The sequence below is a fragment of the Rhinopithecus bieti genome, unplaced genomic scaffold (assembly GCF_001698545.2).
Source record: "Rhinopithecus bieti isolate Rb0 unplaced genomic scaffold, ASM169854v2 scaffold_21649, whole genome shotgun sequence".
NCBI classification, from domain to species: Eukaryota; Metazoa; Chordata; class Mammalia; order Primates; family Cercopithecidae; genus Rhinopithecus; species Rhinopithecus bieti.
The window spans coordinates 3,427,545-3,446,201 of NW_016811584.1; the positions used below are offsets into that span (position 1 = coordinate 3,427,545).

The 18,657-nt window shown below is 45.5% G+C and overlaps 2 protein-coding genes across 10 annotated transcripts in view; one reads left to right on the forward strand and one right to left on the reverse strand.

The window, feature by feature from the left end:
- The window catches only part of PXK (PX domain containing serine/threonine kinase like), a 110,844-nt gene extending 101,706 nt beyond the window's left edge, over nucleotides 1–9,138 (forward strand). For 2 of the 9 annotated variants that reach the window (XM_017894168.1, XM_017894170.1), the window contains exons 18-19: nucleotides 3,233–3,262; nucleotides 7,762–7,853. In XM_017894168.1, the coding sequence (XP_017749657.1) occupies nucleotides 3,233–3,249 (17 nt within the window). In that variant the 3' untranslated portion in view covers nucleotides 3,250–3,262; nucleotides 7,762–7,853. Of the gene's footprint in view, nucleotides 1–3,229; nucleotides 3,263–6,148; nucleotides 6,183–7,761 lie in introns of all 9 variants that reach the window. The other 7 variants (XM_017894163.1, XM_017894165.1, XM_017894162.1 and 4 more) reach the window with 5 other exon arrangements.
- Nucleotides 9,139–10,995: 1,857 nt separating this feature from the next.
- Nucleotides 10,996–17,782, reverse strand: PDHB (pyruvate dehydrogenase E1 subunit beta). The gene is made up of 10 exons (XM_017894172.1): nucleotides 17,679–17,782; nucleotides 17,542–17,595; nucleotides 15,504–15,611; nucleotides 15,358–15,420; nucleotides 15,220–15,255; nucleotides 14,301–14,586; nucleotides 13,759–13,869; nucleotides 13,330–13,421; nucleotides 11,785–11,926; nucleotides 10,996–11,495 (listed from the first exon to the last, which is right to left on the reverse strand). The coding sequence occupies exons 1-10, from the start codon at nucleotides 17,718–17,720 to the stop codon at nucleotides 11,350–11,352; spliced, it is 1,080 nt and encodes a 359-aa protein (XP_017749661.1). The 5' UTR covers nucleotides 17,721–17,782; the 3' UTR covers nucleotides 10,996–11,349.
- Nucleotides 17,783–18,657: the final 875 nt, after the last annotated feature.

Consider the following 18,657-nt stretch of genomic DNA (forward strand, 5'->3'; position numbering starts at 1 on the left):
AAACATTCCTAGTACTGTCTTTTCTGCAAAAAGTTGTTTTCTGCCTCAGGAAGGTCCCTCTTTCCAGGATTTTACAATTCTTTATCCTGGTTTATTTCACAGTAATATCACCAACTAGTGTTTATCCTCTATTCAGAGAACTGATAGGTTGTAAAGGACCCAATTTACACACACGCAAAGATTCCCTCCCACCCTCCTTTGGGAGCAGACAGGCCTGTTGCCTTGCTATCTGTTTTGTTGTTGTTGTTGTTGTTGTTGTTGTTGTTGTTTTTTTTTGAGACGGAGTCTTGCTCTGCCGCCCAGGCTGGAGTGCAGTCGCCGGCTCTCAGCTCACTGCAAGCTCCGCCTCCCGGGTTCACGCCATTCTCCTGTCTCAGCCTCCCGAGTAGCTGGGACTACAGGCGCCCGCCTCGTCGCCCGGCTAGTTTTTTGTATTTTTTTAGTAGAGACGGGGTTTCACCGTATTAGCCAGGATGGTCTCGATCTCCTGACCTCGTGATCCGCCCGTCTCGGCCTCCCAAAGTGCTGGGATTACAGGCTTGAGCCACCGCGCCCGGCCTGCTATCTGTTTTTTTGAGACAAGGTCTCTCTCTGTCACCTTGGCTGGAGTGCAGTGGTGCAATCACGGCTCACTGTAGCCTTAACCTCCCACCTCAGCCTCCCGAGCTTTGGGGCTCAAGTGATCTGCCTGCCTTGGCCTCCCATAATGGTGGGATCACGGCCCTTTTTCTTAAAAAATGGGTTTGTAAAAGAGTATTTTGGGAAAGCTAAGTAAGCAGAGGACCCTACATTGTTATTTAAAATAATTATATGTAATATATTTGGAACACTTATTTTGTGCCAGGCACTGTTGCTTTATAGTCATTTGTTTCAGTTAATCATCGTGAATACCTTCTTTTCCAGTGTGAGTGGACTCCAGCTTAGCTCCATTTTACAGTTGAAGAAACTGATGCTCTAGTAGGGTTAAGAGACTTTGACCAAGGTCACACAAGTTAGGGGGGTGCTAGAGCCAGAAGTGTAACTTGTTCTGTCGTTGTTCATTTACCCCATTGATATACTGAGTGCCTGCTTTCTGAGGGTGCACTGCAGGGCCTGTACTCTTAAATACTGTGTTCGGCTGGTGTGAAAAGAACCCTGAATGTTGTTGAGTCAGTAAACCAGAGCTTGAGTCCTACCTAGGTCTGCCACATTCCCACTATGACCTTGGACAAATAATTTCTGTTCTTTGAGGCTGTCTTTTAAAAGAAGTCTCGCTCTTTATTAGATAGGTGGCATACATGGCGAGGCTTTATAAGCAGTAAAACACCATCAGGTATAAACTGGCAGCTAAAGGTGGTCTTAATCTCGGTTTCTAAGTGAAGGGGTCTTACCCTTATGAGCCCTTTCCAGCAATTGTGTGCCTGCTTTAAAAAAAAAAAAAAAAAAGAATGTCCCGCAATTGGATAATTCTACCTGTTCTTACTTGTAGTTTATATTTTAAGCAATAATTTTGAGGTGAGAGAGCTGGCAGTTTGTAGAAAACCCAGTCTGCAAGAATGAGTGGAGAGAAAGGGAAGTTTCGTATCTGCAGAGAAAGAGGTGTGGGAGCCCTCCGAAGGTTTGCTTAAAATTTAACTCGCAAAACAGATTAATAAGAGAAAAGGCATATAAGTTTATTATTTAATGTGTATACACAGGAGCCTTCAGAATGAAGACCCAAAGGTACAGGGAAAATTGTCCATTTTTATGCTTAGGTTCAACAAAGTATGGACAGCTGTGTGGAAATATGATTGGAGGAAAAGGCTATGATCTAATGTTAATAGACTGAGTGGGGAAACCCAGCAAGGCTGTCTGCCTAGATTGTTCTCAGCCTGTCTGAGCAGCATTCCTTCCTTCTGGGTGTGGGCAGGACCCTCTCTGGAATGGGGGTCTTACGACCTATAGTCAGACAAGGTAGGTCAGGCAATTTCTTTTCTTTTTTGATATGGAATTTCGCTCTTGTTGCCCAGGCTGGAGTGCAATGGCGCGATCTCGGCTCACTGCAGCCTCTACCTCCCGGGTTCAAGTAATTCTTCTGCCTCAGCCTCCCAGGTAGCTGGGATTACAGGCATCCACCACCACGCCCGGCTACTTTTTTGTATTTTTAGTAGATACAGGGTTTCGCCACGTTGGCCAGGCTGGTCTCGAACTTCTGGCCTCAGGTGATCCGCCCACCTTGGCCTCCCAAAGTGCTGGGATTACCAGCGTGAGCCACCATGCCCAGCCAAGTGATTTCTTTATGGACAGTTTTTACACAGAAAGGTGGAGGGAGAGTAATATTTTTAGGTATGATAGTGGGCTTTGGGGAAAAGGGTTTCTGTTTCTACGACCCACCTTGGAGAAAGAGGGATTCTAGTTTCTCTGGCTAGCCTTGGGGGACAATGGGACTGAGAAGGCTGGAGGGCCTCTTTTCCAGTTTCCCAGCCCCTTTCCAGGAGAAGGCTGTGGGGCAGAGTTGGTTCATTAGGAACTCTGAGATTTACCAAAGCTTGATCCTTCACATTTAGCTGGGGATCTAGTCAGTTTAAAAGAAGACAAGAAAAACATTTGCCTTGCTTTCCTTTTTAAAATGGCTTTATAGCCTTAAGTAAGTTTCACTGCCCAATTCAGCCTCTAGGGAGGGGCTCACAGGGCCTCAGGGAGGGGCCCAGTGCTCCCGCCTTGACGATGCCTGCCCAGGATCTCTGGCCTTAGGTCTGCTCATCCCAACTTTAAAGAGACAAATCTATTGTAGACTCAGAAAGACTTGCTTGGAAAAAAGTGGTGGGTTTTCATTTTTCCCCCCTCTTGATCAACCGTCCTTGTTTAATAATAGAACTAAGTACATTCCTCATATCCATTTTGCTCTTCAGAGGTAAAACCTTCATGGCTCTTCTGAAGTGAGCATCGTGCTTGCAAATAAATAAAAATAGTATCTAACTGGCTCAGAGGACAAAGAACGTGAAGAAGAAAGCAACTCATTAGGTGGCTCAAAAAGCGACTCATTGGTTATTCTATAAATACGTTTGCCATGTTTTAAAAGGCTCACAATTGTGTTTACAAACCAGTGCCTTTTGTGGTTAATTTGAGTATATCCTAGTTTCACAGTGAGAATAATCAGCTTGTGACTCAGACTAATATTTTACTGTCTGTTACTATTTGATTAAATGACACTAAAATCTGAATAATGACTTGTGTCCCCTCTTTCTCTTTCTCTCTTTGCTGTTTTCAGTAGAGCATGCACCATTTTGAACGTGAATTTTCGGTAAAGTAAACTATGCTGATTTCTCTAACTTTAAAGATGCTCTGTTTCTGTGTGTGATATAGGACCCAAAGTGTCTCGATTTTTGAAGTGATTAACAAGTGGGAAAGCAGAGTTGAGACTATTTCCTTATCTGAATATTTAAATGAAATACAGCATCTTTAAAAGAGCACCCAGTGACTTCATCTATATTCATTTCATTTTCATCGTGACTTTCAAAATCTTCATTTTCACTCTGATTTGTTTTAAAATACAGCTCTAAAACCTGCAAATCAACTGCATGGCATTTTGGTATATTTTAATTTTGGAAACCATAACTCTCAAAAGTCCTGTTGCTGCAAAAATGTTGGTTCCCTAGTTACTCTGATGAAGAGGAAAGAGGGTTAGGCAGTTGAGTTCTTGGTTACAGGGAGACAACTTACTGGCTTTTATAACTGAGGTAGGGAAAAACAGTTCTTTTGTAAGCATCCTTTATAATTCTCGAGCTGTGACAGGAGTACATCCTCCTCACCTGCCTGAGGCCAAAGGAGAAGGTGGTTCTCCTGAGAGCTGGGGGCTGCCTGCTTCAGTTCTCTCCCGAGAGTGGCTGGTAAGTCTGGTGTTACCCTAGTGTGGTCTCATGGCCACTTGGCCTCCCCTCCTGTATGTGACCACAGAGGAGCTCGGAATTACAGAGACGTGTAGATCCCACTGCTGGCTGCTAACATGGGCTTAAGAGTCAGTGGGGAGGGGAGCCGGGCGCAGTGGCTCACGCCTGTAATCCCAGCACTTTGGGAGGCTGAGGCGGGTGGATCACAAGGTCAGGAGTTCAAGACCAGCCTGGCCAACATGGTGAGACCCCGTCTGTACTAAAAATATAAAAATTAGCTGGGCATGGTGGCACACGCCTGTAATCCCAGCTACTCGGGAGGCTGAGGCAGAGAATCGCTTTAACCTGGGAGGTGGAGCTTGCCTTGAGCCAAGATCGTGCCACTGCACTCCAGCCTAGGTGACAGAGTGAGACTACATCTCAAAAGGAGTCAATGGGGGAACGCTCAGACATCCTGTCCACCAAGGCTGTTGAGGGTGTTTCTGGCCTGGCATTCCTCCCTAGATCTGACCTACGCTCTCCCTGCAGCATTCTCTGCCCTCTGCCGGGGCCTCTGCTGGATTGCCAGGTTCCCATGTGGTTTGGTGGAGAGGATTTGGGGGTGGGTGGAGTAAGCAGTTGGCCCTCAGGGATTTTGTCTAAGAGAAAGTGAGATGGGAGAAATCGGGACTGACCTGGTCATAACTGAAGGTAAGCCGTTTGCAGCATCCCCCATCCTGGGCGCGAATTCAGGTATCATCAGTCTAACATGGAATCGGTCTGCTCTTGTATGTGGCCTGGAGATAAGGGTATTGGAGGTCTCTTGGCAGGAGGGACTTATTCACATTTTAGATAGCACAGGCAGCAGGCAGTTGTTCCCAGGTTTGTCACAGGCCAAACGGTCAACTTTCATTTGGCCCTCGTTGCCCCTGCCCCCTCTTCCCTCCATTGTTAGCCATGTGTTGTAACTCAAGCCCCAATGGACCTTTCAGGAAGCTTGTGGACCATGGAAAGGGCCAAAAGGAAAAGCCAAAAACAATCAATGGGGCAGACTGAGTGAGACCGAGTCCCAGGTCTATGTTCCTGACTCCTCCAGTTTCCACTTTCTGACCCCTAGACCTCCTCTCCCCTCCAGAGTGTTCCAAACTGGCAAGCTGGGTTCTGGCCTTCCTTACCCTGGTTGTACATAAGAGCCACCATAGTTGTTGCAGGCCCAGTGAGGAAAAGCGGACCTGCTGGGACATCAAGCCCCACTGGACTGCTCCGGCCTGCTGAGGCCACATCAGGGAGATCCTGCTGCCTGTCCTTTCATTCCATCTGCTTTACAGGTACAGGTTACCCTGGAGCCCTTAAGACAGTGTATTTATTGACACCACCTACATTTTCAAGGAGACTCATTTAAAGTGACAACAGTTTCAGCCTTCACTTGGACAGTGGAAAATCCATGTACTGAACCCCACCTCCAACTCCCAAACTCTGTGGTGGTGCATTTGCACTTCTAATTTTGAGGGCTTGGTAATGAGGCGAAAACCAAGGGTTGGTTCTCTGTGAAGCCAAGCAGTTTTGTTCTGTGCCAAATGGCAGCCCCTACCCCTGAGCCCAGCCCTGATGCCTGTCTCCAGCCTCCCAGAATCCTTGCCTGGAGGGCTAGTCAGTCTCTAGATGGCCAGTGCTGGACCTTTAGTAGAATTCCCAAGTACTGCCGCAGCCGAGAGCCCGTCCTTAACTGCACAGTGATTCTTCTGCAGGGAGTCAAAGCACAAACCTGGGAGGCAGAAACCGTGGAGCTCCTTCTGGTACACTACGTGGCCCTGAATATCATCAAGTCCAGATTCCACTGCCCTTTTCTGGCCATTGGGTGGAAGGGTGCTGGGGAAGGGCATTGGCACCTACTCACCCCCAGGTGGGCAGAGCTCACTCCTTCGGGCCCACTTGGTGTTGCAGTCAAGAGACTCAGTTCCAAAAACCTTCAGCAGAGGTCTCCCCTCCTCCTGGTATTTCACTGGTTGCTCTCCAGAAGTCAACTCTTCAGAGGAATGCTTATCACACACGCTTATTCTCCCCTTTCCCACTTCAGCAGTTACTTCAGGTTTAAAGTCCTTTTTATCTCTGTAACCCTCTGACATAAAGCCAGGAACATTTTCCCACAATCCACCTTAGCATAAAACATAACAGAATTTCATTCATCAGTTGTTATTGTTTAGAACCAATGAACATGTTGGTCATTTGTATGTATTTAATCTTTATTTATATTGTTATATTTGAGCATTCCAAGATTGCAGAGCATGAGCGTGTGTGTTTGTGTGACTCTTTAATTTCAGCTGCCTTAGGTTTGAGTAAAAGATGTAAAGAAAGGTAAGTGATTTTCTATTGTAAGACTTTAACCGATACCTGTTACACTTGGTGAAAAGGATGTACTTACTTGAGTATTGTACTGGTGATTCTGAGCCAGTCATCCATACAAACTTAAGTAGGGTAGCTTTACCTGTTACCTGTTATCACAACTCAGTAGCAGTGTAGGGGAAACCACCTGGCAGAATGTCTCCCTGGGGTAGCCCTGGGAGGGACAGAGACAACATCTGACAGGCAGAGTCTCAGAGCTGCAAGGAGACAAGGCAACTAACTGTGACACAGGAACATTCTTTAAGGCAAGGCTTTTTCTGTACTCCCTGTTTATTCTGTCCTGAGAGAACCATTCATTGATTCCAAAACATAAAATTCGAGTTGCAAATGTCCATGTGCCTGAAAGCTGAGGGAAGGAAGTTTTAGACACCTGCCTAGTTTCCTTCTCCTTGCCCACTGCGGTACAACACGACATTCTAGTTTCTCCCGATGCTTCGTCAAAGACACATTTAGTGCAGTTCTGTCCTGTTCCTTGGTTGGGCCACAATGGAGAGAACAGTACTTGAGAAAGATTTCTCTGTAAGAATACCATGGCAAAGGCCGGGCGCGGTGGCCCAAGCCTGTAATCCCAGCACTTTGGAAGGCCAAGATGAGTGGATCACGAGGTCAGGAGTTCGAGACTATCCTGGCTAACACGGTGAAACCCCGTCTCTACTAAAAAATACAAAAAACTAGCCAGGCGACCTGGCGGGCGCCTGTAGTCCCAGCTACTCCGGAGGCTGAGGCAGGAGACTGGCATGAACCTGGGAGGCGGAGCTTGCGGTGAGCTGAGATCCGGCCACTGCACTCCAGCCTGGGTGATAGCGAGACTCCGTCTCAAAAAAAAAAAAAGAAAAAAGAATACCATGGCAGAGAGACCCCTCTGCCCCCTGCTTTGCATTGCTAACAGTTATTAGCATTTTATATTTATTTAATGCAACCTATCAGGAAATTATTATTTGAGACAGACTCCTCTGGGAAATGAATAACCCAGGAGGCACTGATTCCTTGCTGAGAATGCTGAGTGGTTTGTCATTTTACATAAAATCACATCCTTCAAATATTGAGTGTGTTGGAGCAACGAAAGCACTGTTCATCCCTTATGAGTAACTGACATTCAGGAAGGCCAACTCCATCATGCAGATGTCTATCTTTAATTGCTAGTTCAGAAGCAGACAGAGCTTCCTGGGACCTGGCTAAAGTAACTGATAGATGGAACTCTTCTTTGGGGACTATTACTAATATTTGCAAATGGGATCAGAGCCTCATCTGTGCAGAGAATGTCACCATATATGGTTTCATGTAATCTGTAATTATTTGTTCCAACAGCCTTTAACATGACTATTGTTTGAAAAAAATGGCAACTTTTAATTCCCCTTTGATGCTTCTAGCTTTGATTAGTATTTTAAGAACTCATACAGTACTAGGTATCTTGGTCCCTCTGAGGAAAACATGTGGACTCTCACCAGTCCGTTGTGCTCAGGACTGAGCAGTAGCATGTGTGCAGGGCAGCTGCGGAGGTGAATACTGATTGCCCCTTCTTCCTACACAGGGATATCTGCATTACCTCCACCTCCTCCACCTCCACCACCACCACCACCAGCAGCTCCCTTGCCTCCTGCGAGCACCGAGGCACCTGCCCAGCTCTCGTCTCAGGCTGTGAATGGCGTGAGCCGAGGGGCCTTGCTCAGCTCTATCCAGAATTTCCAAAAAGGAACTTTGAGGAAAGCCAAAACCTGTGATCACAGTGCTCCGAAGATCGGCTGAAGCTTCCTGTTTACACTTGGAGGGAAAAGTTCTTTTTTATTCCTACTCACCCCTACGCCCCAAACTACCCTCTTCCTGGGAAAATAACTGCTGAGCCAGTACAGCCACAAACAGTACTGTTTTGCAGATGCTCATGTAAGAAGCTTTTCAAGAGGGAAATAATTCTTTAAGCAGAATAAAGTTAGGCTGGCATTGCTCCCTTAAGATTTTGCTCCTTTATTAACCCTATAAAGGAGTCTTGTTTATCCTCTAATGGGCATGCTTCAGGGGCAGCAGCATATTGAAATATTTTCACCAACTAAAGGAAATAGACAGAAAAACAATGACAATATTCAATCACAGCAGTAAATGGCCTTTGTGTTGCAAGCCCTTCTACCCCATCAGACAGCTCCTAGAAACATTCCTCTTACAGTTCATTTCTCTAAAGCATTTTCTGATTCTTAGATAACTCCAACTTTTGCTACTTTTACCTTAGACATTAACACTATAGCCCAAAGCATAGTTACTTTGCTGAATCAGAAAGCAACTGAGTTTTTCATTTTCTCCTCAAATAGAATGGGGAACGTTCACAACATTCTCTTAAGTTCTAACAGGAATACCATTGTGGTTATAGAACTCAGGGCTGCTAAAGCAACTACTCTAGACCCATAGTTCTTTTTAGTTAGAATGTATTGAAACAGACAAAAATATTAACATCAGAAAAAGCTATGGCCTATTAGAGGATCTTCTTAATCCTCAGCAATTAAGTTTGGGGTTTGAGGGGGGCAGGTCATTGTTACAACAGAAGTAAATTTGGCATCTATAAAAATCAATTAAGATGTTTGAAAGATTTATTTAAATATATCAATATAGCATCTTTTTAATGTTACTCATTTATTAGATCCTTTATCCTGATTTGCTTAAACCTTTCAATTGCACTTTAAAGGATTATAAATAATCCATTTAAAAATTCAAGTACACACATCAGTGTTGGTTACTATGCAGAGAGAATGTCATTGTGTATAGTTTCATGTAATCTGTGATAAATGTCAGCCGTATTTTTTATTAAAATCATGTCAAGAAAACGTGTTGTCTGTAGCTTGATGAGATATTTCCAATGATAACTTTTTGTAGCATCTGTTGTTAAGAATAGATTCACAGTCTGAGGTTTCCTTCCTGCCTATCCTGTCTCTATTCTTTTGTGTCTCACTTTTCCTCTAAGAACTAAAAATCCTGTCTTGCTACTTAAATTAGGTACCACCTATATGCTTCTGTAACTAATTTAAACCCATCTTTTCCATCTCAGCTTCTGAAGAGGGCAGTATTTGACAGAATATCTGATCTTTGGCAATGGGAAAAACACCTGACATAAACTTTGCCATAATTTTAAAAAGAATGCTATTAGAATTAGGCATTTAGAGAGTCTGTGGAGAGGCCGGGCGCGGTGGCTCAAGCCTGTAATCCCAGCACTTTGGGAGGCCGAGGCGGGTGGATCACGAGGTCAGGAGATCAAGACCATCCTGGCTAACATGGTGAAACCCCGTCTCTACTAAAAAAAATACAAAAAACTAGCCGGGCGTGGTGGCGGGCGCCTGTAGTCCCAGCTACTCGGAGGCTGAGGCGGGAGAATGGCGTGAACCCGGGAGGCGGAGCTTGCAGTGAGCTGAGATCGCGCCACTGCACTCCAGCCTGGGCGACACAGCGAGACTCCGTCTCAAAAAAAAAAAAAAAAGAGTCTGTGGAGAAGTTCCTGTTTCAAGTGTGATGCAACCTAGGTGATTACCTGATGGAGGCTTGAGGCCTGAGTCCTTCTGAAGTCAGTTTTGCTGACTATTTTGGATGGTTCAGATATACGAATACAAACAGGTAATTCTTGTACAGTATCAGCTTATTTTCCACATGGCACTAATTTCTTTTGTTGTTATTTTTAAGACAGGGTTTTGCTCTTTCACCCAGGCTGGAGTGCAGTGACCCAATCACAGGTCACTGCAGGGCTCCAGCGACCCTCCTGTAGGCACACCACCAGATACCTGTTTTTTTGTTTTTTTTGTAGGCAGTGTTTTTGCAATGTTGCCCCGGCCTGGTCTCAAACTCCTGGGCTCAAGCAATCCCTGCCTCAGCCTCCCAAAGTGCTGGGATTATAGGCATGCGCTACTATGCCTGGTGGCACTAATTTCTTAATAGAATTTCAAGTTGTCTACCCACACTGACTTTTTTTCTATCTTTTCTTTGTAGAGATGGGGGTTTCGCCATGTTCCCCAGGCTGGTCTTGAACTCCTACACTCAAGGGATCCACCCACCTCAGCCTCCCAAAGTGCTAGGATTATACGTGTGAGCCACCACCACACCCAGCCAATTCTTTTTTTCTTTTTTTTTTTTGAGACAGAGTCTTGCTCTGTTGCCCAGGCTGAAGTGCACTGGCGCCATCTTGGCTCACTGCAAACTCCGCCTCCCGGGTTCAAGCAATTCTCCTGCCTCAGCCTCCCGAGCAGCTGGGACTACAGGCGCGTGCCACCATGCCTGGCTTTAGTAAAGACGAGGTTTCACCATGTTAGGATGGTCTCGATCTCCTGACCTCATGATCCGCCCGCCTTGGCCTCCCAAAGTGCTGGAATTACAGGCATGAGCCATCACACCCAGCCCAGTCAATTCTTTTAATATAAAAATATAATAGTCATGGCCAGGTGTGGTGGCTCATGCCTGTAATCCCAGCACTTTGGGAGGCCGAGGCGGATGGATCACCTGAGGTCAGGAGATCGAGACCAGCCTGGCCAACATGGTGAAACCCCACCTCTACTAAAAATACCAAAATTAGCCAGATGTGGTGGCTAATTTCCTACTCCTGAGGCTGAGGCAGGAGAATCACTTGAACCTGGGAGGCGTGAAGTTGCAGTGAGCCGAGACTGGTGCCCACCACACTCCAGGCTTTGGGCGAACAGAGGGGCCAAACCTTTGCTCTTCAAAAAAAAAAAAAAAAAAAAAAAAAACCAGTCATAGTGAGGAATTAATTCCTTTATTCCTTATCAAAACAAACTAACAGTAAATGTATATTATATGCTTTAATTTTATACATATAAGTTATCTTGTTTGGATATATCTTTCATCAGGACTCTTCCACATCCATACTTTGTCCTTGTGGTGAGACAGGGTAAAATGTTATGTAATTTGTTATTCAAAGAATGTGGCAACTGTAACAAACAAAAGGAAGCATGGCATCTAGGGCAGGAGAGTGGAGAGTTTTCCCCACACAAACACATTTAAACTTCCCTGTACAAAAACACCTGCTGTTGCTTTAGAAATCGTTTTCCTTTATGAGTAGTCAGGTCTAGAAGTACAAGTGCAGTGCCAGCAAGTATTTCAAATAAATTTCAACGACTTGATATTCAAGTCCAAACTAAATATTTAATGTTTTCTTTATTGCAAATATGATGTCTTTGACCTGAGGTATAGAGTTGTCTTCTAGAATCTTTGCATAAGGCATAGGGACGTCAGCACCAGTGACACGAACAGCAGGAGCATCCAGGAAATTGAACGCAGGACCTAGAAGGAAGGCTCAACTGAGAGAGAGCAAATGCCAGCTGGGCACTATCACCTTGGCACAGAGGTGTGGCTCACCAGAAAGAGAAAACGTAAGGAATGCTAATTATGGGGAACTGCTTTCTGGATTTGCTTTTAAAATATTTGCGTGAGGAGAAATGCCAAACTTACAAGTTTAAAGTTCAAGTCGTTTGGCCACTCCTAGCTTTCAATCTCTTTATGCTGTACGTATTCAGGTACATGATGTTTACTACAGCTTGACTGTATTCTAGAACCAGTTTCTTTGAAATACCTTCCATGATCCTGGCACAGATTTCAGCTCCTACTCCAAACTGTGGCCAGCCTCCTTCCACAGTTACGAGATGATTTGTCTTCATGACACTGGCTTCTATGGTTTCCATGTCCATTGGTCTGATGGTACGCATATTTATCACCTAAACAGGTAATATAATCAAGTTTACAGAGCTATTGCAGCACAAATAGAGCCGTACCCCATAATACCATTTCCTTTTTTGTTTCCTGTTAATCTTTTGTGTCTAGGAAAATCTAATCTGCCTATGAATAGGTACATGAATGTACAAACTGTAAAAGGAAAAATTTTAATTAAAACAAAGATCTGTATTCTACCACAAGCAGCTCTGTGCAGTTATAGGATTCATTCATCTTCCTTCACTTTTTTATTTCTTTTGAGATGGAATTTTGCTCTTGCTGTCCAGGCTGGAGTGTAGTGGCGTGATCTTGGCTCACTGCCACCTCTGCCTTCCCAGTTCAAGCCATTCTCCTGCCTCAGCCTCTGGAGTAGCTGGGATTACAGGCATAGACCACCACACCCAGCTAATTGTTGTATTTTTAGTAGAGATGGGGTTTCACCATGTTGGCCAGGCTGGTCTCAAACTCTTGACCTCAGGTGATCCACCAGCCCAGCCAATCCTCCTTCACTTTAAATTCCCTCATCAAAATGAGTAACAGTCAACAGCTGAGTGCCTATCATGTACCAAGCACTACACTAAGTGTAATTCTCACAACTGCCCTATCATGGGACAGCATTATCCCCATTTTATAGCTGATGAAACAGATTCAGAGTATATAACTTGCCCAAGTATAACTAGCACATGGTACGTTTCTAAAAGATCCAGAACCTCAGAAGGGTGAGGTGGGAGCATCACTTGGGCCCAGGAGTTAGAGGTTACAGTGAGCTAGGATTCAGCCACTGCACTTCAGCCTGAGTAACAGAACAAAACCCTGTCTTTTTCTCTCTCTCTCTCTCGGGGGGATCACTGAGAACCAGAAGAGGTTCAGAGAGCTCCCTGTCTCTCAAAAACAAGATCCAGAACCTAAGTGACCTGAGTGGTAAAAAGCTAAGTATGTGAACTGCAGGCAGGTTTCCAGCTTTAAGCAGAGACACAAATGAGTGACAAAGCAAGGTTTTACATCTAATTAACCTGTTACAGAACTCTTCTGGGTCGGGCCGGGCGCGGTGGCTCAAGCCTGTAATCCCAGCACTTTGGGAGGCCGAGACGGGCGGATCACGAGGTCAGGAGATCGAGACCATCCTGGCTAACACGGTGAAACCCCGTCTCTACTAAAAAAATACAAAAAACTAGCCGGGCGAGGTGGTGGGCGCCTGTAGTCCCAGCTACTCGGGAGGCTGAGGCAGGAGAATGGCGTAAACCCGGGAGGCGGAGCTTGCAGTGAGCTGAGATCCGGCCACTGCACTCCAACCTGGGTGACAGAGCAAGACTCCGTCTCAAAAAAAAAAAAAAAAAAAAACTCTTCTGGGTCTTAAATCTAAAAGGAGCCTTTCTAATTCTTTAAGAACAAGTAAATGACCACTCACCTCACATTCAACTCCCTCTTTAGACAGCACTGCTGCAGCTTCTAAGCAGTGGCCCACAGGTCTCGAATGGGAAACCACAGTTATATGTGTTCCTGAAAACAGAGTGGTCACAGATGAGAGATCAGATTGAAACTGAAGATGCTACACCACTGTGCAGCCAGCTGTGGCTCTTGTTCATTCATGAAGTCTTCAACTCAACTTCATTCCAGTGAGCTGAGGAATGTGGCAGCCTTCCTAGAAATGAAACACAAACCTACCAGACTGAGATCTAGAAAAGCACAACTGAATGAGAAATTGGGGCATCACACATTCTTAACTTGAGCTCATTCTATAATTTTTCAAAGTAAATGACAGTAACTTGTAGGTAAAATTTTACCAAAATTGAGGGACTGGATTAAAAATACTATTTATGTATCTTAGTTCTCTTACCTTGCCTTTCTATTTTGGCTTTTCCAATAGGAATCAGAAAATCTTTTGACTGAGCTTCCGGAGGAAATTCAAAAGGAACACCATACATCAATTCATTCTCTAGCACCACGACTGAAAAACATAAATATTTAAACAAAAGTAACCAATCACATCCAGAATGACTAAAACTATACAAAGCAATATCATTCATCTTGTGAGAAGTTTCACTGTGCTGATTAGCCTTATTTCTACCACAACCAGCAGCCTTGAGAGCAGTTTAGGTACTTAAATTTGTAGTTTGGTCAATATAATTTTATCTATTAAAACCAGTATTGTGGGTGTGCAGTAAATGTCTCTCCCTTACCTAGCTGGCCCCCTTATAGTTGGAAATAGGAAAAGCAAGCACATTCTTTACTGTCTTTACTATATAAATTATTAACATTTTATATGATGTATCTAAGCCTAACTAAAAGACTTGAATGGTTTCCTCTGTGCAAATATATCATTTTAGTTTTTCAATTTTCAAAAAAAAAAAAAAAAAACCAAAGGGTCCCTGTGCTGACCTGGATTGTTATCCCGAATGGCTGATTTAATAAGTCCTTTAGCATCCTCTGAATTCCAGGGACTGACCACCTTTAAGCCTGGGCAGTGCCCATACCAGGCAGCAAAGCACTGTGAGTGCTGGGCAGCTACACCTGCTGAGGCACCATTGGGCCCCCTGAAGACTATAGGCACAGACTGAAGGCCACCAGACATGTAGTAGGTCTTGGCAGCTGAGTTTATAACCTGGTCAATGGCTTGCATGGAGAAATTGAAGGTCATAAATTCACAAATGGGCCGCAACCCAGCCTGTAAAATCAAAAATGTGGATGTTAAAAAGACTAGAAACAGCAATCAAGACTAGCAAACAATCACTCCAAATCTTCCAACATTCAAATAATGTTTTTATTTTTTATAGACAGGGTCTCACTGTCACCCAGGCTGGAGTGCAGTGGCGCACATCATAGCTCACTGCAGCCTGTAACTCCTAGGCTCAAGTAATCCTCCTGCCTCAGCATCCAGAGTAGCTGGGACTACCTACAGGCAAGCACCACCACATCTACCTACTTGGAATTTTTTTGTTTTTTTCCCAAATGTTTTTAAAAGGTGATGTTAAATATCTTTGGGGATGGGCACAGTGGCTCACGCCTGTAATCCCAGCACTTTGGGAGGCCAAAGCGGGCAGATCACTTGAGGCCAGGAGTTCGAGACCAGCCTGGCCAACATGGTAAAACCCCATCTCTACTAAAAACACAAAAATTAGCCGGGCATGGTGGTGCGACCTGTAGTCCCAGTCACTATGGAGGCTGAGGCAGGAGAATCGCTTGAACCTGGAAGCTGAGATCGTGCCAGTGCACTCCAGGCTGGGCGACAGAGTGAGACTCCGTCTCAAAAGAAAACAAGAAATGTCTTTGGATAAGCTTCATAAAGAGTATTACATACCATAGCTGCACCTACAGCAATTCCAGCAAAGCCCATCTATAAAGTAAAATATAAACATAAGTGAAAATCCATAAAAATGAAGACAGTGGACACTAATAGACATGCCCTCCAGGGTCTGCTTCCCCCTGGAAGACTTACCTCTGATATGGGAGTGTCAATAATCCTCTTGTCTCCATATTTCTTCCACAGCCCTCGACTAACCTACAATTAAGATTTGATCCCTTAAGTGTATCTGGGGGTAACAGTGACCTCAATTTTGTATAACTTTCATATATTTCAGTTACCTTGTATGCCCCATCATACTGGGCAACTTCTTCTCCAAGCAGAAATACCTTCTCATCTCTTTCCAGCTCCTCATCCATACCCTGATTTATAGCATCACGAACTGTCACCTGTCACAGGTATGCAAAAACAGTCAATACAGAATTGTTTGAGATTCAACTAAGATTTTCTTCCTTTATATTTACCTAGGCTGCCCAGAGCATACAATATAAAAACACTAGAACAAGTTTCTCTTTAAAACTCAAAGAATTCGGCCGGGCGCGGTGGCTCAAGCCTGTAATCCCAGCACTTTGGGAGCCGAGACGGAGCGATCACGAGGTCAGAGATCAAGACCATCCTGGCTAACACGGTGAAACCCCGTCTCTACTAAAAAATACAAAAAACTTAGCAGGGCGAGGTGGTGGGCGGCCTCAGTCCCAGCTACTCGTAGGCTGAGGCAGGGAGAATGGCGTAAACCCGGGAGGCGGAGCTTGCAGTGAGCTGAGATCCGGCACTGAACTCCAGCCTGGGCGGATAGAGTGAGACTCCGCCTCAAAAAAAAAAAAAAAAAAAAAAAACTCAAAGAATTCTAAAAGTAACATTTCTATCACACATAGTTGGTCTTTGACTGTATGTGTTAGTGTACTGAGCACTCACTAGGTGCCAAACACTTTGCATCCAGAATGTAGGAGTTGCTATTTTAATATAATGAATGGTAAAATCTAGTTTAAAAAAAAAGGAAGGAGAGAATTAACATACAATTCATCAATTCCACTTCTATGTATATGCCCCAAATAACTGAAAGCAGGGATTCAAGCATAAACTTGCACATCAATGTTCACAGCAGCATTATTCACAATAGACAAAACAATGCCAGGCACGGTGGCTCACACCTGTAATCCCAGCACTTTGGGAAGCCAAGGCAGGTTTGGATCAACGTGGTGAAACCTGGCCTCCACTAAAAATACAAAAATTAGCCGGGTGTGGTGGCGGGCGCCTGTAATCCCAGCTACTCAAGAGGCTAAGGCAGAACTGCTTGAACCCAGGAGGTAGAGGTTGCAGTGAGCCGAGATAGTGCCATTGCACTCCAGCCTGGACAACAAGAGCAAAACTCCGTCTCAAACAAACAACAAAAAAGAAAATGTCGGGCTGGGCGAGGTGGCTCATGCTTGTAATCCTAGAACTTTGGGAGGCCAAGGCAGGCAGATCACTTGAGGCCAGGAGTTCAAGACCAGCCTGGGCAATATGGTGAGACCCTGTCTCTACTAAAAATACAAAAATCAGCCGGGTGTGGTGGCGCCCGCCTGTAATCACAGCTACTCAGGAGTGTGAGGCGCGAGAATCCCTTGAGCCCAGGAGGTGGAGGTTGCAGTGAGCTCTGATCGCGCCACTGCACTCCAGCCTGGGTGACAGAGCGAGCCTATCTCAAAAATACATACATATATATATTATTCAGCCTTAGGAAGGAATCAAACTGACGCATGCTACAACATGGATGAACCCTGAGGACATTACGCTGAGATAAGCCAGACACAAAAGGACAAATTATGCCACTTACATAAAATTCTAGAATAGTAACCTCGTAGAGACAGAAAAGTACAACAGGGGTTACCATGGGTTTGGTTAAGGGAAATGAGGAGTTACCGAGTAACGGACAGTTTCTGTTTGGGATGATTAAAAAGTTCTGGAAATGGATGGTGGTTAATGGTTGTACAACATGGTGAATGTACTTAATGCCACTGAATTATACGCTTCTAAAAAGTACATTTTAAGTTAGGTCTATTTTGCTGCAATTTAAAGAAAAAAAAAACATGGAATGAGGGAAGAAACCCCTAATCTTAGTTTTCCCCCATTGCCCAGCCAGCTGTGAGGTAGTGACTCGCCGGGGTGATAAGCGCCAGGCGGCGACAGAGGCAGCAGGAGCTCCACGGAGGATGCTGGCTCCGCAAACCCAAGGCCCACAGCGCCGACCGGCCAGGGCGCAGGCGCGACTCCGGCCCCCTTCCCGAGAGAAGGGGACCCCCTCCCCGCCCTCGTCCGACGAGCGCCCGCGCCTGTTACCTGCAGCGCAGCTGGGGCGGTCCAGTGAAAGCGCCTCTTCAGCAGCCCGGAGACCTGGCAGGGAGAGAGGAAGATGATGGCGGGACGCAGGGTGGGCACGGGTGGCGTAGGAATACAGGCCGCGCGCTGCTGCCTACCTCTCCAAGGGGTCTCCGCACCAAGCCAGATACCGCCGCCATCTTGATCGTGTCCTCTATCCGCTGCCAAATGACAACACAGAGGGGCCGGCAGACGTGAGAAAGCCCCGCCTCCTCCGGCGCGGGCCAATGGCAAGGCGCGGCGCCTGCGTGACTCCCCCTCCCGCCCACCGGGTGAGGGGCCGCGGGGCCGGGCGGAGGTGACTGTGTGGGTGGCACTGCCCCTCTGCCTGGAGCCGCCTCAAATCAACTTTATTGACAGTAGGCTGTGACCGACTTGCGGGGTGCACGCTGGGCACACGTGCCTGTCGGTGTTACTTGAAGGGTGGGGACTAGAAAGTCAGACATTGAGGAGCATGATCTCTGGAAGCTGGAGAGACCTTAAGAGTTAGGCCATCCTGTTGTGGATGTTGGAATCCTTTGGGCACCAAAGAAGTGCTTGTACACGCTGTAGTGATGGGGAGCTTAACACTTTATGAGTGAGCCTAGTCTTCCCTCCACAGTCTGTTGATTCCTTATAATGCAGACCACAGCTTTCATTGATTGCATTAAGCACCTACTGTGAGCCAAGCATTGAGATCTGTGCCGTATAGCTCATTCTCACAGTACCCCACTTGGGTAATTAGTGTTATTATTATCTCCATTTTGAAGATGGGTAAACTGAAGCAGAAATTGATTAAATGAGCCAATATTTAGGACTGACTCTAAAGCATGGTCTTTTCCCACTGCTTCCTGAAGCAGAAGTTGGGGTCCTGTTTGGGGGAAGGTTACAACAACTTTAGAGAAGGCCCTATGGGGAGATGCCTAACACTTGACCATAGGGACAACCTCTGGAAGCTAATTAGTCTTAGTTTGGCCCTTGGGGGTCAGATGGGACAATTGGAGACCCAGTCTCCACCCATCCCCAAGACATTCCAAACATTCCCTTCTGTGGATCACAGCTGCAGGCTCCCAAATTAGGAACTTGCAACTTCCAAAT